General features: G+C 39.1%; 1 protein-coding gene and 1 long non-coding RNA gene across 3 annotated transcripts in view; one reads left to right on the top strand and one right to left on the bottom strand.

Annotated features, from left to right (window-relative positions):
- Nucleotides 1–672: 672 nt before the first annotated feature.
- The window catches only part of LOC114883589, a 37,276-nt gene continuing 11,104 nt past the window's right edge, over nt 673–26,844 (bottom strand). Inside the window, exons 5-9 of the long non-coding RNA XR_003790624.1 lie at nt 8,488–9,495; nt 6,908–7,007; nt 6,287–6,579; nt 2,701–2,848; nt 673–916 (exon numbers count right to left, since the gene is read on the bottom strand). This is a non-coding gene — a long non-coding RNA (uncharacterized LOC114883589). The remainder of the gene's footprint in view (nt 917–2,700; nt 2,849–6,286; nt 6,580–6,907; nt 7,008–8,487; nt 9,496–26,844) is intronic.
- The window catches only part of SCRG1 (stimulator of chondrogenesis 1), a 28,331-nt gene continuing 4,856 nt past the window's right edge, over nt 3,370–26,844 (top strand). The window contains exon 1 of one of the 2 annotated variants that reach the window (XM_029201397.1): nt 3,370–3,478. In XM_029201397.1, the coding sequence (XP_029057230.1) occupies nt 3,370–3,478 (109 nt within the window). Of the gene's footprint in view, nt 3,479–9,501; nt 10,735–26,844 lie in introns of those variants that run through there. The other variant, XM_029201398.1, reaches the window with a different exon arrangement.

Raw genomic sequence — 26,844 nt, 5'->3', positions numbered from 1 at the left:
CATATTTTTTTTGTGAAAGAGAGGTAGAAGAAGATTTTTCCCTGCTATAATTTTGTATATTAAAGGGACATAGTCTATCTATAAAAGCCCCCATCAAATGGATCATAAAGTATGTTCTGCTTCAGAGAGAATCAAATTCCCAAGAATACTCTCGTGAATTTCTTCCACTGAATTAAAGCCCTAACCACCCCAACCCCCCGAGCTTCTTGGGAAGCCGGTTCTCACCTCTGAGCGAGTCAGGCTCCTAGTGGAGAAATCTCTGAAACTTTTAGGTCAGGGAAGAAAATCCCAGCATTTGCCAACATAGTTTGGACTCATTAATTTTCTGACACTAAAAAGGCTCTAATTTCTATGGAGAAGAGAAACACACTGAACAAGTATGATAGTCTTAAGTCCCTCATTCTCACTGATACTTGGCTTTCCCCATTTTCTGAAATATTTTACATCGAGTAACTTAAGACACAAAATAAAACATAGCATACACTGTTTCTCTTTTAAATTAATCTGTTTTTGGCTGCGTTGGGTCTTTGTTGCTGCACGTGGGCTTTTCTCTAGTTGCGGCGAACGGGGGTTACTCTTCATTGTGGTGCACGGGCTTCTCATTGCGGCGGCTTCTCTTGCAGCGGAGCACAGGCTCTAGGCACACGGGCTTCAGTAGTTGTGGCACATGGGCTCAGTAGTTGTGGCTCGCGGGCTCTAGAGTGCAGGCTCAGTAGTTGTGGCGCACAGGCTTAGTTGCTCCACGGCATGTGGGATCTTTCTGGACCAGAGCTCAAACCCGTGTCCCCTGTATTGGCAGGTGGGTTCTTAACCACTGAGCCACCAGGGAAGCCCAGCATACACTGCTGAAGCTTTCCTGATGCAGGATATTTTACATTCAGCCTTGCTGGTCCAATCAGCACAAGTCACTCGGATTCTGTGGGAAAATGCAGTGAAAGTTCTGTAAGGTGGTAACAATGTGGGGACAATTTTTGCTACTTCATCCTCAAAGGAGCCCTGTTTGGAATATTAGTGATAAAAGCAAAGACTAACTTGCCAAGGACAAGACAGTGTTACAGAAAGGCTTTCTTTTGGTAGAATTGTTATCATGTTTTAGGCCAATTTTAGTGGATATATTTGCCTCCCACTCTAGTGCATGCCCACATCCTATGAAACAGTAAGTGATGTTTTAATAGGATTATATGTAAAAACATATCATGTATTTAGAGATGAAATATCCAGGGAAAATATTTCCATAGCTTACTGTTTCTTGGCATTTCCTGTGTCCTATCTGATATGTATATACACAAAGGGAGCTGGTTTTAGTTATCTAATACTGTGTTGTATTTATTATTTCAACTTGCAAATGCTTCTATTTGGATTTACAAATATACAATTTTTAACATGTTTTATTAGTGACAGAGCAATAAAGGAACAACTTTGCAGCTAATTTAACACCTATAAATTTCCCTGCAGTGTAAAAGAAATGGCCTCGGCAGACCACATGTCTGCTCATATTTCAAAGAATATTAAATGTAAATACTTCTAAAATGCCCTATAGTTAGAGATCTCTTATTCCATAAAACACTTACAGGTTCATTGTTTATACTTTTATAAAAAATGGTACCTGATTCTAAACAGACTTATTATGTGAAAATTATTTTTTAAATAGCTAGATTTGAGAAGTCATATAAAAGCTAGATAATTACAAATTAACAATTACAATCAACCTGAAAAATGTTAAAAAGACATTGATCAAAAAATTCGAAAACGTATGTCAACATAAAACCTGCACATAAACCTTTATAGCACCTTTATTTATAACTGTAAAAACTGTAAGCAGCAAAGATGTCCTTCAACAGGTAAAAGGATGAACAAACTGTGGCATATCAGTATCATGGAAAATTATTCAGTGATAAAAAGAAATAAACTATTGAACTCTAAAAACATGTGAATGACTCAAACACGTACTGCTAAGTGAAAGAAGCCAGTCTATACAGGCTACATTCTATATGTTTCCAATTATATTATAGTCTGAAAAAGGTAAAACTATAGAAATGGTAAAAAGATCAATAACTGCCAGAGTTCCAGGCAGGGGGAGGACAGATTAGGTGAAGTCCAGGAGATATTTTAGGGCAGTGAGACTATTCTGTATCATAATGTAATAGTGGATAGTTATTTGACAAACACTATGGATTTGTCAAAACCCATAGACCTTTACAGCACGAAGACTGATCCTTAATGCATGCATGTTAAAAAAAAGTATAGTTAAGAGGTTGGGGTATCACAGGATGGAATGCAGAATGTGACAGGACAATATAACTGTATTACAAACGCACAAAACAACCTCACTGGAGCCTGGGGTAGAGGGAAAGGTGCTGACCTGAGCAACTTTGTAAATGGAGCCTATAAAACTGAGGGCAAAAGACACTGCACATAAGCACCGTGTCCTAGTTGATAAAATTATTTATTGCAGGATACGGATTAACAATTCTGACACTGCTGTACACAAATGCTGGAACAGAACAACTAAATGAATGGCAGATGGTGGGGACAGGAGAGGGAGGTTACCCATCAGCAAGGGGAGAAGGTCAGAACAGTTCATCTAGAAACAGATTAGAGTTGCAGACGTCAACATAAACTCATGTGTAGCTTGATATAAATACAATGGTTACATAGAGAAATACCTACAGATGTGTGCACATAGATTACTATATGTACCTATATTTCCCAGCTCCATCAGCAGAGAGGGCCCAGAAGTTATGACACTCCAGAGGCAGTGAGTCCATCTAGTGCCTGGGTCTGCGTTTCCAATCCATTCTCCAATAAGAGGAACCAGCATTCCTTGAGGACATGGCTGATTCTAGGACTGGGACAGGAAATATACAAGATGAGCTTGGAGCTTCTTGTAGTGTCAGAAAGTAAGAAAATGTTGGGGGAAAAAAACTAACACCTGATGACGGTTTATATCAAAAGGACACAGGAGAAAACTAAAAGGACTCCCAACAGCCAAGGCTGTAACAATTTGAGTAACAAAATAACATTTTTAAAGTACTATTGGAGGGAATTCCCTGACAGTCCAGTGCTTACGACTCCACTCTTTCACTGCCGAGGGCATGGGTTCAATCCCTGGTCGGGGAACTAAGATCCCACAAGCCAAACAGCCAGCCAAAAAAAAAAAAAAAAAAAAAAAAAAGAAGGTACTATTGGATTATAATCCAAAGTATAAAATAAAATATCCATGAGTTCATACTGATATGAATAAATGAGGGAGAATAGACACATCTCATGTGCAGAAGAATTCCAAAAACTGTTCGCAGATACTCAAGGAGGTGGAGCATATCCTGACTCCTCGGGTGTGGGCTGTACAGGCTGACTTCCTTCCAAAGGATGTGGCATGCGGTGGGGAGAAGACAACCAACTTTGCAGTGGAGAAACCTGACACAGACTGCCACAGCCAGGATCAAGGTCAACATCCACTGTTACGAGTCCGTTCCCAGTAAGTGCCCATGATATAATGTGATGAAGATGGAACTTCACCTCTGTGGCCTTCTTCCCCAAAACACACAACCCAAGTCTAATCACAAGATAAATACTAGACAAATCTCAATTGAGGGACGTTCTACAAAACACCTAATGAGTACTCCTCAAAAGTTGTCAAGGTCATCAAAAACAAGGCAAGTCTAAGAAATGGTCACAGCCCAGAGGACCCTAAGGAGACTTGACAGTAAATGTAATGTGGTGTCCAGAGCAAGGACATTAGGAAAAAAAAAACAAGAAAAAATGAATAAGGTATGGGCTTTAGTTAATAACAATTTATCAATGCCAATTCATTAATTGCAACAAATATATCACATGAATGTAAGATGTTAAATAATAGAGATATAGGTATAGGTATACTGAAGTTTCTGTATTGTTAGCAACTATAAATCTAAAACTATTCTGAAATTTTAGTTTATTTTTAAAAATATATTGAGAATCATATGCTCACAGGAAGTGGGAAATGGAAGGTACCATAAAAACCGTCAGTTAAGCCTTTTATTGTACAAGGGAGAAAACTAAGGATTTATAGTACGGTTTTGTAGCCTGCACTTTGAGAAAACAGTGGTGGCTTGCTGCTGAGCTGGTCCTCACTGACACTAAACATCAATCACAGTACACAGTAGACACTCAATAAATTATTACTGAATGCTGAATAACTCCCAACAACCTACCATCTACCCAAGTATCTTATCCTCTCACTCATTCATTTATTAACTCGTTCATTCATTCAACAAATGTTTACTGAGTGTCTGGCACTATCATTTTACTCCTAGAATTATAACCACTTAGAAACTCTATCCAAAGGATGGACATTTTGGCAATTTTCCATATCTGACTTTGTAGGAAACTGTTTAGCTGAGTCAAGTTTATAAGCATCCAAGGAAGAATGGTCTCAAGCCAGGTTAATAGAACACAGACTAAGGGGGTACAAGAAGGAAGGCTCTGAGTCCTAGAGGGGATGTGTGGTTCGTTTATACTCAGGTTGTGGGCTGCAGCCTTTTTGAGTCATACTGTTGTTTTAGACTCTCTCATCTCTCATTCCACTCCTTCTACTACTCACTGAGACAACGGGCTAACAGCCTATTGTTGTCTTCTTTCCAGTTTCAGTACCACTACTTACCAGCTTGGTGATCTTGGCCAAGCTGCCTAATCTTTTGGGGCCTCAGTTCCCCTATCTGAAAAATTACCTCATGATAGAATGTTGCTTGGGTCAGATAAGCCCACATTTCTAAAATGTTTGGCACACTTGGCAATGACATTATTATTACTACTGTCAATACTGTTATTGTTATCATTACCGACCAACCAGAGGCTTGTACCTAGGAAGCTTCGACAGTCACTTGGGGTCTACAAAGAGCACACGCTGGCACACTTAATCAATCTTTCCATCTTTCTCGGTTTGATAAGTAGGTTGTTTCCAACAAATCGCAAAATTATCGTTGTGATCTGGGCTATGATTCCATTTACTGTCAGTCCAATGCCTCTTTTAGACTGCCAGGAAACCAAAGGCCTTATTTTCAAGTTCCCTTCCTTCTTGGCCTCTTTTCCTGCCAAAATTTATTTTCATGTTAACATTTATTCTAAATATTCCATGGGCTCCTAAAACTGGACAGTTCTCCTAGATTCAGTTCTCTCTGGAGGTCCATTTTTTCTGACTTTATTTCTATGATATTTAAAGGTCAGGTTCATCACAAGATAAAGACTGTAGTGTCTAAGAAATGTAATTAACTATTTACCGGTAGGTTTAGCTCCAAGCCTCAGGATTTACTGACCTCTTTAAATTTGCTAAAAGTCACCAAACAATTCAAAGAAATTTTTCCGTTCTGCTTTCTTCTCACTCTCCAGAAGGAGTCAGGTTGTTGGCCACTGATTGCATTTGGTATTTAAAAGGCCAAGTCTTGGGACTTCCCTGGTGGTCCAGTGGTTAAGAATACGCTTTCCAATACAGAGGACGCGGGTTCGATCCCTGGTCGGGGAACTGAGATCCCACATGCTGGGGGGCAACTAAGCCCGCGTGCTGCAACTACTGAGCCCGTGCATCACAACTAGGGAACCCAAGTGTCGCAACTACAGAGCCCACGTGCTCTGGAGCCATGTGCCACAACTAGAGAGAAGCCCACGTGCCACAACAAAAGATCCCATGTGCCACAGCTAAGACCCAACAGAGCCAATAAATAAATAAATATTTTAAAAAATAAAAATAATAAAAGGCCAAGCCTTATACTAGAAGATCAATACATCTAAAATAAAAACATGGGTTTGGGGATAACTTGTATTGTTAGGGGGTGGAGGAGGTCAAGCTAACAAAAGTTTGTTTTTGGCATTCCACGTCTTAGCTAGGGATTATGTAGAGGCTAGTATCAGTAGCAGATTCCTGTTGAAATGAGTTGTCTGTTCTTTTAAAGTCTCTCAACAGCCACCAAAGAAAAGGAAGGTTAAACCTTTATCTATCTATTAGGCTTTTGTTCATAGGTGTCAATGATGCCAATAGAAAAATACTGTCTTGTTATGTCTAAGTGCATTTAAGCAATGGGTGTTCCTTGAGCCATACTTTAAAACATAAAATACTTTAAACGTTGATTGCTATCGTATCAAACTATTTCACTATTAGATTACTATCATTATTGTGTAACAAACTGAATAAAAAGTTAGTATGTTCAAAACAAAAAACAAAACAAAAAAATAAAGATCAGGTGTGTCAGGGTGCTCACGACCTCTACATGCCAATGCTGTGAACAAGTCCCAGGCCCCCAGTGTGACTTACTGTCCGTGTCCAGGTAAAGGAGGCCATGTGTTTGCTCTTCTGATGAAAAGTTTCTGAGCAAGATGATCCCCGCCATGAGCCCCGTTACAGCCACGGCTGCCTGTCTGGCATCCTGCCAGTTCCCAAGTGCATCCTAATTCCAGTACGAGGGCCTCTGGGAAGCAGGTCCCTTCCTACAGCTTCAGCAGCACCTGCTTGACATTGTAGGTGACAGCCCCTTGGTGATTAATAATGCTGTCTCCTGAAGGGCTTCACTGGAGGCTCCTTGGTGGAGTAAGTTTTCCTAAGTGTCACTGCAAAGGCAGAAAGCTAACTAAGTTTGGGTAATAGAGGTTACCTTCTTCAACCCAGTTGCAAAAACCATTCTCAGCACAAATGTCCCAGGTTCAGAGGAAATCTTAAGGGAAACTTTAAATAGTTTTAATCAAAAAGAATATCCTTGTACTGAGTTCAAAAATAAGTTAATAAAACAGGTTAACTTCTTTTTAACGGATGGAAGATTTTAAAGACATTCTAAAAGGCGATTTTGTCTGTAGCTCATTATTATTGCAACAAACATACTGTGAATTAGTTTTCCATTAGCGTCATTATTTTGAAACTCCTTTTGTTAAGGATACTCACATAAAACAGGTCCTCCTTCTCTCCTGGGAGGAGCCTGCGAAGGTTGAAACCGCTGCTGCTTCTCTCCACACCCTACCCTCAGCAACTCCAGGATTTAAGCCTGAAGGAAACAGGAGAAAGGGGTCAATTAGGGAACAGAGAAGCAGCAGATTCTAAATCAGGGCACATGCATGAGCTCTCAGGCGGAAATCAGGGGAAGAGTTTATGTGTGTTCTCATTTTTTTCACAAGCTTAAGATGTCCAATGTGTACAATTATTTATACCTAAGACATCTCCTGAGACTTCTTCTGACTGGAAGGATTTTGTTGTTGCTATCATTTGTTTGCTTGTTTTTTAGGAAACACTAATCAGCTCGCTTTTCAAATTTAATGCCCATATTTTTAACATAGCTGCTTAAGTTCTATATCATGAATTGGCTCTGTCATTAATTTGGGGGCTTACCCACCTCACATGAGAAGTTTACTCTGGGAAGCTCCAGAGCTTGTCTCAAAGAGACAGATGGTCTCCAGAGCAACATAAACCAGGGCTCAACAAGAGGTCTCAGTAACAGGCCATCAGGAAAAAACAAAATAAAACAAAATGCCTTAAGTTTCCATATACAAGAAAACAAATACTGGTTTCAGATTTTTAAAAATTTGAGCCCCAAATTAAAAGTCTCAAGGGCGGGACTTCCCTGGTGGTCGAGTGGTTAAGACTCTACGTTCCCAATGCAGGGGGCCTGGGCTCGATCCCTGGTCAGGGAACTAGTTCCATACATGCCGCAACTAAAGATCCCAGATGCTGCAATTGAAAGATCCTGCATGCCGCAACTAAGACCCAGCACAGTCAAATAAATAAAAAAATATTGCAATATTAGGGGAAAAAAAGTCTCAAGGGCAACCTCTCTAATTGCAGGCCTTGGTTTGCAACTCAACTGCTTCCCAAATGGGCAACTCTGTGCCATGGACATCAGGTTGAAGAGTTACAGATGTTTCTAGTTTAACAGTGTTCAATAATTCTCCCTAGAAATGATGGGAGTCCAGCCAGTGATAAGTAAATGTTTGAGACATAACAAAGGACTAGAAAGCCCAGATGCAAATGTGGTTTTGAGGGGAAATCTTTCCTGAGTGACTAGGAACATGATCTGGAGGCAATGGACAGTAACACCCTGAAGCAGGCCTGCAAGAAACACAATGCCAGGCCTACTGTATGGATTTGGATATTGCTGACCTATAAAAGGGAATCAACTATTTTGAACAACTATGGATTAAATACAAGGAAACAAAATGAGCAATGTAATCAGGGAAATAAAGAAGCGTTAGATGAACAGGGAAATAAGAGGAAGAGGAAAGTCAGTATGCGTTGGCACTGCACTTCTGGGCTAGGTCAGCACTGGGTAATCGAGATGGACAGCTCTTCAGATGGACTGAGGCCTGAACAGTTTCCACTTTCTTCCTCATACTCACGTATTTCTACACATTTAAGTCGTACAAATAAATTAACCATCTCTGTGGCATAAGCTTTCTGTAGTAAGCATCACAGGGAACGTATTTATAAACATGCCAAGGGAATGTGCAGTCGACTGCACACACGTCTCGCACCTGTTTCTTGGATCCCATGCCACCTGCTCCAGCCTCAGTGAAGTGGAGCTCGGAGATTTGAGCTCTCTCAGGCTGCTGACTGAGTCTGGTTTTGCAGGTCTTCACTTGGCTGTGTGCTCCTCCATCCCAGGGTGTGTACACATGGCTTCCCTAGAACAGCTGTCAGCAGGTCCTTCCACTCACCTCCCTTCTGGAAACGCCTTCCTTTGACTTCCATGCCAACCCTCCGAATTCTTCTACCACTCCCATTCTCTGCTCATCCCTTAACGCCAGTGGCCCCTGTGATTCTGACCTCAGCCCAGTTCTCTTCTCGCTCGGAGTCCATTCCCGGCACGTGGGGAAGCGCGTGGGCACTAGACTCAGAACCTGCAGGCTGCAGGCTGCGTGTGTGTGATCCTGGGCAGGTTCCCTGACATCTCTGACGTGTCCCCTCTTATAAAGTGGGGCCAATACGCAGACCGGCTTCATGGGGTCATAAGGAAGAGTGAATGAGTTCAGACGTGTGAATTGCCTGGCACCCAGAGTACAGGCTCAGCTTCTATAACTGGGACAGCCATGGCTTCAACTATTATTTAGCTGAATAACTCGATCACTTACTTAGTTGATGGTTAGTTGACTAGCGGATTAAACTCTGATTTTCTAGCTCATATTTCTTTTCTGAGCTCCAAGTCCATTTAGCCAACCGCCTACTAAACATCCCCAGTTACACCCAGGGCTCCTTCAAGTAATTCCACGTTCACAGACTAACCACCCTCCTCTCTCCACTCCTGCTCCACCCGAAACTACTCTTCTTTTTTATTCTTTTTCCGAGATGAGTAACGGCATCATCCATCCAAATGTCCAAACCTTCGAAAGTTAACAGAATCTCCCCTTTTCTCAACTACCCGTACCCTAAACATAAAGATCCAACTGCAGAGACTTCCCTGATGGTCCAGTGGTTAAGACTCTGCGCTTCCAATACAGGGGGCACAGGTTCAATCCCTGGTCGGGGAATGAGGATCCCACGTGCTGCGGGGCACAGACAAAAAGAAAAGAAAAGAAAATCCAACTGGTCACCACATCTTTTCAGTTTTGCTTCCTGACCATCTTCTCTTCTGGGTTACCCTCCTCCCTGCCTCTAGACTCTTCCCTCCCACACCGTCCTCCTTTGACACTGCAGTCAGTGGGTTCATCCTAGAAAGGATGGTTTTCATGATCTTTCCATCGACCTTCAGGATAAATCCACAGTTTTTAGCACAGCATGTGAGGTACTTCATCAACTTGCCTTTCTCTTCCCGTTTTATCTCCTCCCACACCCCCCCCAGCCCCCATTCCAGCCGCAGGAAACCACTGTAATCCCCGACGTTATCACCTCTCCTTCACCACCATGCCCTCGTTAATACAACCAGGATTACCCCCTGTTCTCCATCTAGATAATCTTGCTCTGTTATCATCTTTCTAACTCCTGGGACTCTGCTCCAGATGGAATTAAAACAACAACTAAAGGATAGTTAACAGATGCTACAACTCCAGTTCAGTTTGCTCAAAACAGTGAAATTCCTTTCTTGCCTTTATTTCTGAGGCACAGAATAGATTTCTTTCTTGGTCGTTTTATTTTTTGCTTTCCAGTGACGGATAATGACCCTTTGCGTGAGGAGCTGGTGAGATGGGATAGACCTTCTACCAAAATGTCAAAATAAGAGATCTAGATGGTGAGGAAAACTTGGTGAAAACACAAAGAAACTGTGAGAGGGGAGGAGGTGCAAAGCCAGCCTTTCCTGAATCACAGTAGCCGTTCTTCCTCCCACCTCCCTCCCTCTCCTCTGCTTTCTCTGTTCTTATCTCTCTGCTCTTTGTCCTTATCTCTCTGTCTGTCACACACACACACACACACACACACACACACTTCTCTTAAGGGAAGAAGAGCTCTGTGTTCTCTTTAAATCCCTCAGGTCCTACATTTTATTGCTCTAACAGTCTGCCTCCCTGAGGTTCCTGTCCAGACAAGCTATTTCAAACTTCGGTAGAGAAGCTGTTGGTTCACTCCCCTGGTTTGGAAGCCTCTGGGGGGCAGGTCTCGCAGCCCTGTCTCCCGCCCCCCCTCCTCTCCCCGGTACTGGCGGGTGGGCGACAAGGCAGACAAAGGTCCGTTTGTAACCTCCTTCCAGCACCTCCTCTCTTCTCCTTTTGCCCAAACTCACCCAGTGAGTTGGAGCATTTCAGAAGATTCCTCTGTCAAGAAGACCAAAGGAAAGGAGAAGAAAAAGGGTATGGACTTTTTTTCCTTAAGAATCATTTTATGTCATTGATTCTACTGCAAACTACTGCTATAGACTAGAGCAGAAGTGTATTTGTGTCTTGAGTCAGAAGAGAAGGACAGAGAGGCAGAGAGAGTCTCTGAAGAGGTGATGTGTGCACTTTGAGAAAGATGATGCTTTCCCAGGTTAGAGAAAAAGAATCAGATTAAAGGAGAATAGAAAATGTACATTCCTTAACGGGAAAGGCATTTAATTGGGGACTTAAAAGGAGGCAGCTCCCTCACTGCTGCTCCTTGTTAAAGCCCCCGTCTGCCCTGAATCTGGCTCCACCATTCCACCTCTCAGGACTATGCGAGGGTGATGAAGTACACAAGTTCCTTTTCAATGCAGTAGCTTTTATCTCTGTATTCCTACTTTATGTAAAGTTTAATGGCAATGTCTAAAAAAGTGAATGTTTTCTGCTTTTAAAAATCCTGATTCCTTCTAGAAAAATGGTATTGATGACCTTAATTGCCAAGCAGAAATAGACACAGATGTAGAGGACAAATGTATGGATACCAAGGGGGAAAGGGGTGGGGTGGGAGGAGTTGGGAGACTGGGATTGACACATATATAACTATTGATACAATGTATAAAATAGACAACTGATGGGAATATACTGCATAGCACAGGGAACTCTACTTAATGCACTGTAATGTCCTAAATGGGAGGGAAACCCAAAAGGGAGGGGATATATGTATATGTATGGCTGATTCATTTTGCTGTGCAGTAGAAGCTAATACAACATTGTGAAGCAACTATACTCCAATAAAAATTTTTAAAAATCCTGATTCCTAAAAAGTAACTGGTATAAATGTGTGAGACAAAGAGGGAATTCACGGAATTCATCCTTGGTGTCCCCACCGTGGAACACAACACAGTGTCTGTACTGCTGCAATACAGGGAACTCTTTTTCCCTTTGGGGCTTATAAAAATTCCTCTTTAAAATTCCTTGACTTAGTTACATAGATTGTGTAAAGCTCTCCCAAACGCTGGTCCTTTTATCCAGTGATGATGATTTCTCATGGCCAGGGAAATAGTTAAAATGATGCAAGCCTGCATATTCATATCATTCTCTGAGGTGCTTGAAGGCAGACCACCTTCAGGGAGGACACGGACTTTGTTTTACCACTGATGAAGGTCTCTTGGGTACTGGGGCTGATCGTGTCTATTTTAAAGATGTTTGGAAGGCTTATCCACCTTCTACTACCACTTCTTTTCCTTTAACCTACACTGTGAGAAGTTTCACTGCAGCCCTCAGTCATTCTAATACAAAACTCTTCTGGTACAGAGAGTGGGAATTTTAAAAATAATAGTTATTTTCATCTATGGAAAGATGAATGGAAAAACACCACGACTGGACAGCAGTTTTAATCTCTTCCAACTATAACTTCGATATTTTAAATGTCAAGTTCTGAGCTAGAATTTTCATTTGTTGTGCAGCCTTTGCTTCCTTCTGGCTGTAATGAAAGGAATCTGAAAATGGGCTGCCCTTTCTAACTCATCAACTCTGTTTCATCCCACTGCTCTTAATACCAGTTTCCAGAACTGGCATCAGCTGTCTGCATGAGCACTGCAGCATAAAGGCCTCAACGCTTTCACGACATAGCTGTGTTTTGGCCATTAAATGAGATACTTTTTCTTTTTAAGTCTCCACTTAACTCCAACCATTCAAAAGCCTGCTGGTGCCAAATACCCTCACACAACCAAAATTTGCAATGCCCTACCCATATGATGGTGACAATGATTTGTTGCTTAATTGGAAACATCTTGTTCATAGTTCTGTATCCTTTGCAGTGGTCTTTTAAAAATAATGCCACTATTGGGATATGAATGGTATCTTAACAACATTAGTTAATTACATAAAATTGAATCCAAAAAAACCAATTGGTAACTATCTAAAGATCTCTAGTTATTCCTTCAGATATTCAGTTTTTAGCCTTGTTTTCTGTTGTAATTTGGATGTACTTCAGGAGGAATTTTAAGTGCATCTACTTCAACAGAAAGAGGGGAAAAAAATAGAGCAATTTGCTTCGGATTGGTCAAAGTCATTTCACTCTTGTTGGCACTTGAAAAATATATGGTCTTGATGGACTGCCAAGGATGAAGGTCGGTGTCTTTTAATGAAAAAACAAACCAATGTATCATGGTAACATACTGGTTCAGGCATTTCCCCACTTGCCAAGTAATAGTTAAAGCTATTTATGTGCACTGAAGTAAAGGAAGAAGAGAAGACTTCAGTTCAGTTCAAACATGTAATTTAGAAAGTGTTAAAAAAAAAAAAAAAAAAGACTACCAGGGAGTTCTTGCCTGGTGTGGAACTTTCCATCCCAGTACGTGACTGAGGTGGACAACAGACATCATTCTGTGCTCTGGCCTGGACACAGCCAGGAAAAGCACATGGTGTGGCAACATACCCACTTACTTCTCCAGCAATTTACTTGTTCCTTCCTTCAGCAAATGCTTTCTGAATGCTTCCTGTGAGCCCAGCCTGGAAGCAGGCCCCTGAGAGATGCAGGAGGAGGGGAAGGTACCCTGCTTGCCTTCTCGGTGCTGGCATCTCTTCCTCCAGTCCCCGTACATGGGCTGGCCCTGGTCTCCATCCCTCCCCTCTTCTCTTCCCACCCTGCACTCACTACCCTGCGGTCCCACAGCTATAAATACTATCGATAAATATCCTGATGACTCTCGAATTCATACTTCTGGCCCTGACTTCCAGACTCACATTCAACTGCCTACTCAGAATCTTCATTTCATGTCTGATAGGCATCTCAGATTAATTTGTCCAAATTCTTTTTTGTTTGTTTAAATTTGTATTGGAGTATAGTTGCTTTACAATGTTGTGTTAGTTTCTACTGTACAGCAAAGTGAATCAGCTATACATATACATATATCCATTCTTTTTTGGATTTCCTTCCCATTTAGGTCACCACAGAGTACTGAGTAGAGTTCCCTGTGCTATACAGCAGGTTCTCATTAGTTATCTTCTTTATACATATTATCAACGCAAATCAGCCAAGAATGTTAAGGCCAAAAGGAAAAAAGTAAACTATATATGCAGCAATATATATATTTATTTTATTTCGTACCTGTGTGAGATGATATATGTACACTGAACTTATTGTGATAATAACTTCATGATGTATGTAAATCAAATCATTATGCTATATACCCTAAACTTCTACCGTGCTATTTGTCAATTATATCTCAATAAAACTGAAAGGAAAAAAAATTAACTTGTCCAAAAGTTTACCCTAAGATCCCCCCCGCTAGATCGACTCCTTGCAATTCATCCTCAGCTCATGTCAGTAAATGTCAGTACCATTCAGGTCAGAAACCTAAGAGTCATCCTGGATTCTTTCCCTCACCTCATTCTTCAATCAACTTCAACTTCTTTTTCCGACGTACCTCTCCCCCGCCAGCACCCCCAAACATAAATGTTAGAGTTTCCCACTGTCCCTGGCCATCTCAATTTCTCCTTCTTAACACCCTCCCCAATGCACATCAAAAAGAAGCACACAAAATGTTAACAACAGCCCTCTCCATGTTGACACTCCAGTTGAATTTTATTCTATCTGTGCTTTTCTCTATTTTCCATGTTTAAACTATTACTTTTTTTTAGAAAAATGATTGATATTTTTCTAAAAAAAAATATCCAACTAGGATTACAGCTCTCATTAGAACCATCCGATGGAAAGAAAGCATAAGACATTAATAGTCATGAAGTGAGCTTAAGAACAAACTACACTTCAATGCAGGAAATATAAGAATGGTAATACGAGGTCAAATTGTCTAAATGCATGACTTTGTCCAAAGGCCACAAGGAATAGACAAAATTAAGATAGATCACCAAAAATAAGAACATGATTACATAGTAAAAAAAACTCTGAAGATCAAAGCTCTAAAAGATAAGAAATATGCCGAAGACCTAAAATAACAGAAAAATTCTATCGCATTAGGGCAAAAAGATTAAAAAGAGCTTACAGCTCCCTTCCCAACTCCTCCCCATACACCCCACCTTCTGATAGAGAGGAATCTGGTGAGGGGGGTTAGAGAAAAGCCAGGTGATGTTTGTTGTTGAATCTTCTGATAAAGGTACACATACACAGAAACATATACACACACACACACACACACACACACACACACATATTTTTTTTTTTGCGGTACGCGGGCCTCTCACTGTTGTGGCCTCTCCCGTTGCGGAGCACAGGCTCCGGACGTGCAGGCTCAGCGGCCATGGCTCACAGGCCCAGCCGCTCCGCGGCATGTGGGATCTTCCCAGACTGGGGCACGAACCCGTGACCCCTGCATCGGCAGGCGGACTCTCAACCACTGCGCCACCAGGGAAGCCCGAAACATATATTTTTAAGTCAGGTATGAGCTAGTAGGCCAGAATAAATGCTAGTTTTGACAAAAAGCAAGCAAACAAAAGAAATTGGGAAGTACATATTAAAGTCAAACTATTTAGAAAAAATTAAATACAATTAAATTAAAACAGTAGTACCTGATGACATGCAAATTTAAGGATTTGGTAGCTCAGTAACCTCTTCCAGGCATAAATAGTTCTCTGCAACTAGATATTGAGTTTAGCAATCTGAGAAACTCCTCCTTCCCTGGCTATAAGCATCTAAAGATTAGGATATATTATTTATTCTTTCATTAACGTGCCAGGTACTGTTTAGCGTACTTGGATACATATCAGACAAAATCCTGCCTTCCTGGAGCTTACATTCAAGTTTGGGGAGACACAATAAGAATATTTTATAATAATTTAGAGGTTTATAAATGCCATGGAAAACCAGAGCAAGTAAGGCAGACTGAGAATCTGAAAGAGGAGATAGAGTTTTATTTTTTTAATTAAAAAATTTTTTAAATTGAAGTATAGTTAATTTACAATGTTGTGTTAGTTTCTGGTGTACAGCACATATATATTCTTTTTCAGAGTCTTTTCCATTATAGGTTATTATAAGGTATTGAATATAATTTCTTGTGCTATATGGTAAGTCTCTGTTTTTTTATCTATTTTATATATTGTAGTATATATCTGTTAATTCCAAACTCCTAATTTGTCCCTCCCCCCGACCTTTCCCCTTTGAAAATCATAAGTTTGCTTTCTGTGTCTGTAAGTCTGTTTCTGTTTTGTAAATAAGTTCATTTGTATCATTTTTTTAGATTCCACATATAGGTGATATCCTATGATATTTGGATTTCTCTGACTTACCTCACTTAGTATGATAATCCCTAGGTCTATCCATGTTGCTGCAAATGGCTTTATTTCATTCTTTTTATGGCTGAGTAATATTCCATTGTATATCTGTGCCACACCTTCTTTATCCATTCCTCTGTTGATGGACACTTAGGGTGCTCCCATGTCTTGGCTGTTGTGAACAGTGCTGCAGTGAACATAGGGGTGCAGGTAAGTGGAGACAGAATTTTGAATAGGACAGTGGGGTAGGTGTTATTGAGGAGCAAAGGCTTGAAGAAGGTGAGGTAGTTAGATATGCAGATATTTGGAGGAAGAGCTTTCCAAGCAGAGGAAATAACCAGTGCAAAGGCCCTGAGGCAAGAATGCATATGGCATTTTTGAGGAACAGCTGGAACAGAACAAACAAGGTGAAGAGTAGATGATTTCAGAGAGGTGATGGGGAGCCAGATTGCATACGGAGGTCACTGCAATGACTTTAGCTTTGACTCAAAGAAAGTGGAGTTGTCGGAAGAGGATGGGTTTAGTTATTGATATTTTCCTTAATTCCTTTGGTATTCCTGGCACTCTGGACAGTGCCTGGCATAAATGAAACACTAAAAAACATTTGTTAAGTGAAACTAAGTAAAAGCAGCTTGCTCCTGTTCTCCTCTCTCTCATGTGATTGCTGAATAGCTTGATCAGTGACCTGCACATTAGCACTATTCGCTCACTTCCCCACCTTCCCAGCAATGGCTACTCTTCTCCTGAAAATCCTTGCTGGGTTGATGCTGGTCTGTGCAGAGGAAGTACAAGAAGATCTGGGCCTGAAGATTAGAGAGCGACTCTGGGCTACATTTCAGCAGCCTGTTTCATCGAGGACAAAGTTTACAAGTACCATTGTAGAAGTAGGAAGGGCAGCCTAAATGAATGGCTCCTGTGCAACCATACTGGGTATTATTTGTTGAATTCTGGGACAAATAGCCACTTACCCTATCTAAGAGATGCACATCAGAGGAACTATATTTCAATTTGGGGAAGGGAGAGTAGAAGGAGGGAGAAACATACTTCTGAGAATTCGGCTTGTGTTAAAATCAACAGAGTACCACACAGCTCATTTTCAGAATCTGTAAGATTTGGGTATCTGTCCTTCATATTCCTCCCAAAATAGCTACAAATAGTGAGAGTGATATAGAAAGCTTTACTTCTGCCCAAGATGCAGTAACAGAAACCAGATCTGCCCACTTCCTTGAAACAACAACAAAAAACAGCCAAAATATATGAAAAAACCTTTGTCAAAACACTGGATTTCAAGCAAGGAAGAACACTGATTCTTGGGAGATGGGAAGCAAGTGACGTCAGCCCTGCAATTTCCCCCAGTCTACTGCCTTGAGGGAACCCAGATAGAGTCCAGCCAACTCCCTGAGTTGTAGAAATGGGGCTGAGAGTCAGGGAGACCAAGGCAGCTGGAGACCACAGAACAGAGTGCCTGAGAGAGGAGAGATACACAGAGACAGAACCCCGGAGTCTGCAGAGAGTCCCACCCAAGTATTTGGCAGAAAATTGATTAGTGTATGCAAATGAGGGAACTATGGAAGCAGGGAGGGGAGGAGGACTATCTGAAAGGATTAGAGAACAGAGTGCCTGGTACTCAAAAGGCCAGGAATACTCACAGAGAAAGAATGGCCTCAGTAGTGAGGAATAATTAGCCCTAGACTGAGAACAGATCTGGAACCACCTAACAAATCATCAAAGCAAGACTTGCAAGGATCAAACTGCTTCCGACTAACTTAGTTGCATCCCAAAACAAAGCACAAGAATACTTATAAGAATATAAAAATACCCAGCATCCAATAAGGCAAAATTATAAATTTCTGACATCCAATCAAAGATTACCAGGCATACAAAGAAGCAGGAAAACAACTCATAATTAGAATAATCAATCAATCGAGACCAACCCAGAACTGATACATGTTAGAATTAAAAGGCAACAATAAAACAGATATATCGGGCTTCCCTGGTGGCGCAGTGGTTGAGAGTCCACCTGCCAATGCAGGGGACACGGGTTAGTGCCCCGGTCCGGGAAGACCCCACATGCCGCGGAGCGGCTGGGCCCGTGAGCCATGGCCGCTGAGCCTGTGCGTCCGGAGCCTGTGCTCCGCAACGGGAGAGGCCACAACAGTGAGAGGCCCATGTACCGCAAAAAAAACAAAAACAAAAACAAAAACAGATATATCCTTAAGGCGCTGAAAGAAAAAAACTGCCAACCTATCATACTATAACCTGTTATACTATAACCTTTGTTCAAAAACAAAGGTGAAATAAAGACATTTTCAGACATACAAAAGCTGAAAGAATTCATCACCAGCCAACCTACATGATAAGAATATTAAAGGATATCCTTCAGGTATAGGGAAAATGATATCAAATGGAAATATGAATTTACACAAAGGAACGAAAAGCACTAGAAATAGAAACTGCATGGATAAACGTGTAATATTTTTTCTTGTTATTTAAATCCCTGAAGTTTAAATGACTGTTTAAATGAAATAATATACTTGGGGTTTATAGCATATACATAAAAAATATATAACAATAATAGCATAAAGAATGGGAGGAGAGATGTTAATATATTATTGTAAAGTTCTTATACTAATGTAAAGCATCATAATATCGCTTGAAGAAAGATAATGATAAGTAAAAATAGATAAAATAAACCCTAAGTCAATCATCAAAATAGCACAGTGAAGAATAACAGCTTATCAGCCAACAGAAGAAGTGAAATTATAAAAAAATTTCAGTTAATCCAAAAGAGCACATAAAAAGAGGGAAAAAGAAACAAAGAACAGATGGACCAAACAGAGAACAAATTATGACAGATTTAAATCTAACCATGTCAATAATCACATTAAATGTGAATGGTCTAAACACTGCCCTTAAAAGGCAGAGGTAGTCAGTTTAGATAAAAAAGCAAGACCAACCTATAGACTGGCAGTCTATAAGAAACACATTTGAAATACAAAGCCACAAAAAGTAAAAATAAAAGCATGGAAAAATATGTTCAGAGGTCAGAAGATACAATATTATTAAGATGCTAATACTCTCCAACTTTATCTATAGATTTAATGCAATCTCAACCAAAGTTTCAGCAGGCTTTTTCTGTAGAAATTGACAAGCTGATAACAAAATTCATAATAGACTGCAAAAAACCTAGAATTGCCAAAACAACTTTGTAAAAGAAGAACAAAGGTTCGAGGATAATTCTACCCAATTCCAAGAATTACTACAAAGCATCAGTAATCAAAACTGTAGTACTGGCATAAAAATAAACAAATAGATCAATGGAAAAGAACAGAGTCCAGAAACAGGCCCACACATATATTAAAAAGTGATATTTGACAAAGATGCAAAGGCAATTCAGTGGAGAAACAATAGTCTTCTCAACTTATAGTGCTAAAACTATTGGACAACCATAGTTGAAAAAACCTAAAAAAGAATTTCAATCCATATGCACTATATACAAAAAACAAAAAAAACTAATATGGACCACGAAACTAAATGTGAAACATAAAACTACAAAACTTTAGAAGAAAACATAGAAGGAACACTTTGTGACCTTGGGTAAGGCAATAATTTCTTAGCTATGACACCAAAAGCACATTCCATTAAAAACATTGAGAAATTAGACTTCTTTAATTTTAAGAACTTTTGCTTCTTTTAAAATCACTGTCAAGAAAGTGAAAAGGAAAGCCATGCATGAAGAGTAAATGTTTGCAAAACCTATTTATTAGGGCTTGATCTCACTAAAAGACCAGGCCCTAATAAATAATATCTCTATTAGATATTATTATATCTAATAAAGAACTTGTGTCCAGAATATATAAACAGCCCTCACAACTCAAGAACACAAGCCCAATTTTTTTAAATGGGAAAAGATTTGAACAGACAGTTCACCAAAGAAGATACACAGATGAACAAAAGCATATGAAAGGGGCTCAATACCATTAATCATTAAGAAAATACAACATAAAACAACCACGAGACAGCTATTAGAATGGCAAAAAATAAAAAAGACTGACCATACCAAGTGTTGGAGAGGACATGGACAAACTGGACTACTGGTGGAAATTTTAAATAGTACAACCACTTTGGAAAAACAATTTAGCAATTCCTTAAAACGTAAAACATACACCTACCAGCTATTCTACTCCTACGTGAATACTGAGAAAAATCTCCACAAGGTTCTGGCAGGTGGTGGGAAAGGAACCCTCTTGAAATATGTCAGAACATTCTGTTCTTCTTAACAAGGCCTGCCCTTGGGAGAAACTAGTGAACCAGAGCCTAATCAACTGGAGTATTATCAGAGCCCGACTGATCTGGGGTAAGGGAAATACCCAACTCCAGCCCACCTAGCCATCCTGTCCCACCTAAGGGGAGAGGAAAGAACTGAGACACATTTGTGAAGTTCGCAGCCCAGAAGCACAGTCTCACTAAAAGACCAAGCCCTAATTACAGGACCATGGAATGCTTCCTCTCCCTTCATATCTCACCACCACATTACCAAAGGCCTAGTTACAGCATTTCCTTTTACCTGGTACATAGTATCTGGCTATCAAGAAAAATTTACAAGTCATACCAAAGACAAATAGATAAAGCAAGCATGAGAATCAGACATGGAAGTGATGCTGGAATTATGAGACCAGGAACTTAAAACAACTGTGATTAAAGATGATGGACTGGAGTGGGGGGGGATGCCCAATGCCACTTAAAATGCATACCATTACCAACAAGGTAGAACAAACTTACGAGCATTTTCCTGATACTAGATGGGTATTAGAAAGGGATATCCTATTTAAATGTATGTAGCATGCAAAATATTAAATGTAAATTAATGATACTATACCTATTACAGTAAAATTTTAAAATGCATAAAAACAACCCTGTGATTAATACGTTAAGGGGTCTAATGGATAAAGTGGACAGCATGAAAGAACAGATGGGCAATGCCAGCAGAGAGATGGAAATCCTAAGAAAGAACCAAAAATAAATAGTAGAGATAAAAAGAACACTGTAACAGAAATGAAGAATGCCTTTGGTGGGCTTATTAGTAGACTGGACAAAGCTGAGGAAAGAATCTCTGAGCTTGAGGACTGGTCAATAGAATCCTTGAAAACTGAAAGTCTAAAAGAACAAACGTTGAAAAAAAAGCAGGAACAGAACCTCCAAGGGCTGTGTGACAACTACAGAGGTGTAACACACGCATAACAAGAACACCAGGAGAAGAAAGAGAAGAAGGAACAGAAAAAATACTTGAAACAATAATGACTGATAATTTACTTAAATTAATTTCAGAAACCAAACCACAGATGCAGGAAATTCAGAGAACATCAAGTAGACCGTATGTCAAAAATCTACACATGGGGGCTTCCCTGGTGGTGCAGTGGTTGAGAGTCCACCTGCCAATGCAGGAGACATGGGATCGTGCCCTGGTCCGGGAAGATCCCACAGGCCACGGAGCGGCTGGGCCTGTGAGCCATGGCCGCTGAGCCTGCGTGTCCGGAGCCAGTGCTCCACAACGGGAGAGGCCACAACAGTGAGAGGCCCGCATACCACACACACACACACACACACAAAATCTACACGTGGGGAGATAATTTTCAAACTACAGAAAAACCAAGATAAAGAAAAGGTCCCTAGAAGATGTCAGAGGGGGAAAAATCACCTTACCTACAGAGGAACAAAGAAAAGAATTACATCCAACTTCTCAGAAACTGTGCAAACAAGAAGAGAGTGGAGTGAAATAAAATGTTGAAAAAAAAATTACCAACCTAGAATTCTGTACTATGCAAAATTATCCTTCAAAAGTAAAGGAGAAATAAAGACTTTCTCAGACAAACAAAAATTGAGAGAATTCATAGCCAGTAAACCAGCCTTGTGAAAAATGTTAAAAGTTCTTTCAAGAGAAGGAAAATAATATAGGTTAGGAATTTGGATCTACATAAAGTAAAAGCACTGAATTAGAATAAGAGAAGGTAAAATAAACTTTTATTCTTCTTATTCTTAATTGAGCTAAGAGGTAGCGATTTGTTCAAAATAATAGCAACAATGTATTCAACTATCTATGTTATATGTGTAGATAAAGATATATATATGTATAGATATATATGCTTATGAATGGCAGCAATGATACAAGGAATGAAAGGAAGGAATTAGAATTATTTTATTATGAGGTACTCACATTACTGTACTGTGAAGTGTTATAATATTATTTGAAAGCAGAGTTCGGTTAGGTATAAATGAATACTGCAAACACTATGGCAACCACTGAAAAAGTAAAAAAGAAAAAGTACAACTAATACATTAAGAAAGGGGAGAAATGGAATCATAGGAAATGCTCAATTGAAACCAGAAAAGGAGGCAGAAAAAGAGTGGAAGAGAAAAATAGGAATAGCAATAAACAGAAAACAATAATAAGCATAGTAGATCCTAATCTAACTATATCAATGTCAATGTTGAACGTCAATGATCTAAATGCACCAATTACAAGACAGAGGTTGTCAGAATGGATCAAAAAGCATGACCTTTACTGCTTCAGTGGAATATAGCAAAACCTTTCTAATATTTTGGCTTACTTTAAAATATCTTCAAGTTCATTTCAAAAATCTCTGAAAATAAAACCTAGTATATTATTCTTTGAGCACACGTACACACATAATTTTATTTCTGATTTCAAAAACGATGACATGAATATTAGCTATCAGTAAATCAAATATAACTTTAATCAATGAAAATGAGTTACCATTAGTATGTTAAAAGGATTTTAGATTTGCTTCATTTTATGAAGGATAGGTAGACCTATCTGAAATCATTATTTCATTTAAATAAAATTAAAGATTTAATTAAAAGAATATAACTATAAAAAAAAAGCATGACCCAACTATGTGTTGTCTCACTTTAAATATAAATACACATATAGATCAAATGTAAATGGATGGAGAAAAATACATCATGCTAACAATAACCAAAAGAAAGCAGGAGGAACTATATTAATTTCAGACAGCTCAAACATCAAAGTAAGAAAAGTTATCAGGGATAAAGAAGGGTATTACATAATGATAAAGGGGTCAATTCTCCAAGAATACATAACAATTCTTAACAGATACTTGCCTAACAACAGTGTATCAGGTTACATGAGCTAAAAACCAATACAACTGCAAGGAAAAGTAGATGAATCCACTATCATAGTTGGAGGTTTCAACACCCCTCCCTCAGAAATGGAGAGATCCAGCAGGCAGAAAATCAGAAAGGACATAGTTGGACTCAACACCACCACCAATCAACTTGATATAATAGATATCTGTAGATCACTTCACCCAACAACAGTAGAATACACGTCTTTCTCAAGCTCACCTGCAACATTCACCTAGATAGACAACATTCTGAGCCATAAAACACATCTTACCTAATTTAAAAGAAGTCACACAAGGTCTGCTCTGAGACCACAGTGGAATTAAACTAGAAATCAATAACAGAAAGATAACTGGAAAACAGAAGAACATGTGGAGATTAAACACATTTCTAAATAACACACAGGTCAAAGAAGAAACCTTGAGAAATTTTTAAATATTTTGAATTTAATGAAAATGAAAACACAACTTACCAAATTTGCAGGATGCAGCAAAAGCAGTGCATAGAGGGAAATTTATGAAGGCAATGAATGCATATATTAGAAAAGAAGAGAGATCTAAAATCAATCATCTAAGTTTCTACCTTAGGAAACTAGAAAAAGAGCAAATTAAATTTGCTCCAAAGTAAGCAGAAGAAAAGAAATAGTAAGAATTAGAGCAGAAATCAATAAAATTGAAAACAGGAAATCAACACAGAAAATCAATGAAGCCATAAGATGGTTCTTTGAAAAGATCTATAAAACTAATAAGCCTCTATCCAGGCTAACTAAGGAAAAAAAAGGAGAAGACACAAAATTACTAATATCTGAAATGAAAGAGGGGCCATCACTACAGATCACATGGAAAGTTAAAGGATAATAAAGGAAAAGCCCACAAATTTGATAACCTAGATGAAATGAACCAATTCCTTGAAAGACACAATCTACCAAAATTCACACAGGAAGAAATACATGATGTGAGTAGATCTGTATCTACTAAAGAAATTGAATCAGTAATTAACAACCTCCCGAAACAGAAATCACCAGGCCCAGATGGGTTCCCTGGTGAATTCTATCAAACAGTTAGGGAACAAAGTATATCAAATCTCTACAATCTCTTTCAAAGCATAGAAGCATAGGGAATACTTCCTAACTCATTCTATGAGGCCAGCATTACCCTAATACCCAAACCAGCCAAAGACATCACAAGAAAAGAAAACTACAGACCAATATCTCTCATGAACATAGATGCAAAAATCCTCAACAAATTATTAGCAGACTGAATCCAAACAAGTATAAAAAGAATGATACACCAAAATCAAGTGGGATTTATCCCAGGTATGCAAGGCTGGTTCAACATTTGAAAGTCAATTAATGTAATCCATCACATTGACAGACTAAAACATAAAAATCACATGATCATATCAATAGATGCAGGAGAAGCATTTGATAAAATTTAAACTCAAGCATGATAAAAACTCTCAGTAAACTAAAAATAGAGGGGAATGTTCTCAACTTGATAAAGATTGTCTAAAGAAACCTTCAGGTAACATTATACTTAATGGTGGGAAACTTGAAGCTTTCCCGCTAACATCAGGTACAAGGTAAGGATGTTGACTCTCACAACTCCTTTTCAACATCATACTGGAAGCCCTTGCTAATGCAATAAGGGAAGAAAAGGAAATAAAAAGTATACAGAGTGGGAAGGAAGACATAATACTATCTTTGTTTGCAGATGACAGGTTGTCTATGTAGAAAATACAAAAGACTCAACAAAAAACTACTGGAACTAAATCATAGCAAAGTTGTAGGGTAGAAGGTTAATATATAAAAGTCAACTGCTTTCCTATCTACTAAAAATGAGTAAGTGGAGTTTGAAATTAAAAACACAGTATCATTTACATTAGCACCTTCCCAAAATGAAATACTTAGGTATAAATCTAACAAAATATATACAACGAGATCTATATGAGGAAAAACTACAAAACTGTTGAACATAACCAAAGAACTAAATAAGTGGAAAGATATTCCATATTCCATGTTCATGGAGATAGGAAGACTCAATATTGTCAAGATGCCAGTTCTTCTCAACTTGATGTACAGATTCAATACAATCCCAATAAAAATCCCAGAAAGTTATTTTGTGGACATTGATAAACTGATTCTAAAGTTTATATGGAAGGCAAAAGACCCAGAATAGCCGACACAATATTGAAAGAAAAGAACAAAGTTGGAGGACTGACACTACCTGACTTTAAGATTAACAATAAAGCTACAGTAATCAACACAGTGTGGTACTGGTGAAAGAATAGACAAATAGGTCAATGGAACAGAACAGAGAGCTCAGAAATAGAATTCTATAAATATAGTTAACTGATCTTTGACAAAAGAGCAAAAACAATACAATGTGAAAGACAGTCTCTTCAACAAATGGTGCTGGAACAACCAGACATCCACATGCCCCAATATGAATATAAACACAGGCTTTACACCCTTCACAAGAAATTAACTCAAAATGGATCATAGGCCTAAAAGTAAAGTACAAAACTCTAAAACTCCTAGAAGATAACATAGGACAAATCTAGATGATCTTGGGTTTGGTGATGCCTTTTCAGACACAATACCAAAGACATGATATATGAAAAAATAATTAATAAGCTGGACTTCATTAAAATTAAAAACACCTGCTCTTTGAAAGAAACTATTAAGAGAATTAGAAGATAAGCCACAGACTTGGAGAAAATATGTGCAAAAGGCACATCTGCTGAAGGACTGTTATCCAAACTGTACAAAGAACACTTAAAATTCAACAATAAGAAAACAAACAACCTGACTTTAAAAATGGGCCAAAGATTTTAACAGACACTTCACCAAAGAAGATATACAGATGGCAAATAAGCATATGAAAAGATGCTCCACATCATATGTCATCAGGAAATGCAAATTAAAACAATGAGAGACCACTACACACCTAGTAGAATGGCCAAAATCCACAACACTGACAACACCAAAAGCTGCTGAGAATATGGCGTAACAGGAACTCTCATTCATTGCTGGTGGGAATGCAAAATAATCCAGCCACTTTGGAAGACAGTTTGATGGTTTCTTACAAAACTAAACATAATCTTAGCATATAATCCAGCAATCATGCTCCTTTGTATTTATCCACAGAGGTTAAAAACATGTCCACATAAAAACCTGCATGAGGATGTTTACAGCAGCTTTATTTATAATTGGCAAAACTTGGAAGCCACCAAGATGTCCTTTAGTAGGTGAATGGATAAATAAACTGTGGTACATCCAGACAATGGAATATTATCCAGTGCTAAAAAACAAAGATAGCTCTGTCAAGCCATGAAAAGACATGGAGGAACTTTAAAAGCATATTACTAAATGAAAGAAGCCAATATGAAAAGCTGACATACTGTGATTCATCTATAGGACATTATGGAAAAGGTGAAACTATGAAGACAATAAGAAGGACCAGTCGTTGCTGTGGGGCTGGAGGTTGGTGGGGAGAGATGAATAGGCAGAGCACAGAGGACTTTTAGGGCAGTGAAAATACCATGTGTGATATTTAAATGATGGGTATAAGCCATTACACATTTGTCCAACCCATAGAATGTACAACACAAGGCATGAAACCGAAGGCCAACTATGGACTTGGGGTGATTCGGATGTGTCAATGTAGGGTCATCCTTGGTAAAATGTACCATGTGGTGATGGATGTT

The sequence above is a fragment of the Monodon monoceros genome, unplaced genomic scaffold (genome assembly GCF_005190385.1).
Source record: "Monodon monoceros isolate NGI ecotype Baffin Bay Population unplaced genomic scaffold, NGI_Narwhal_1 Super_Scaffold_5, whole genome shotgun sequence".
NCBI classification, from domain to species: domain Eukaryota; kingdom Metazoa; phylum Chordata; class Mammalia; order Artiodactyla; family Monodontidae; genus Monodon; species Monodon monoceros.
Note: the sequence above shows the minus strand (reverse complement) of the source record. Positions and strands in the feature narration are given on the sequence as shown.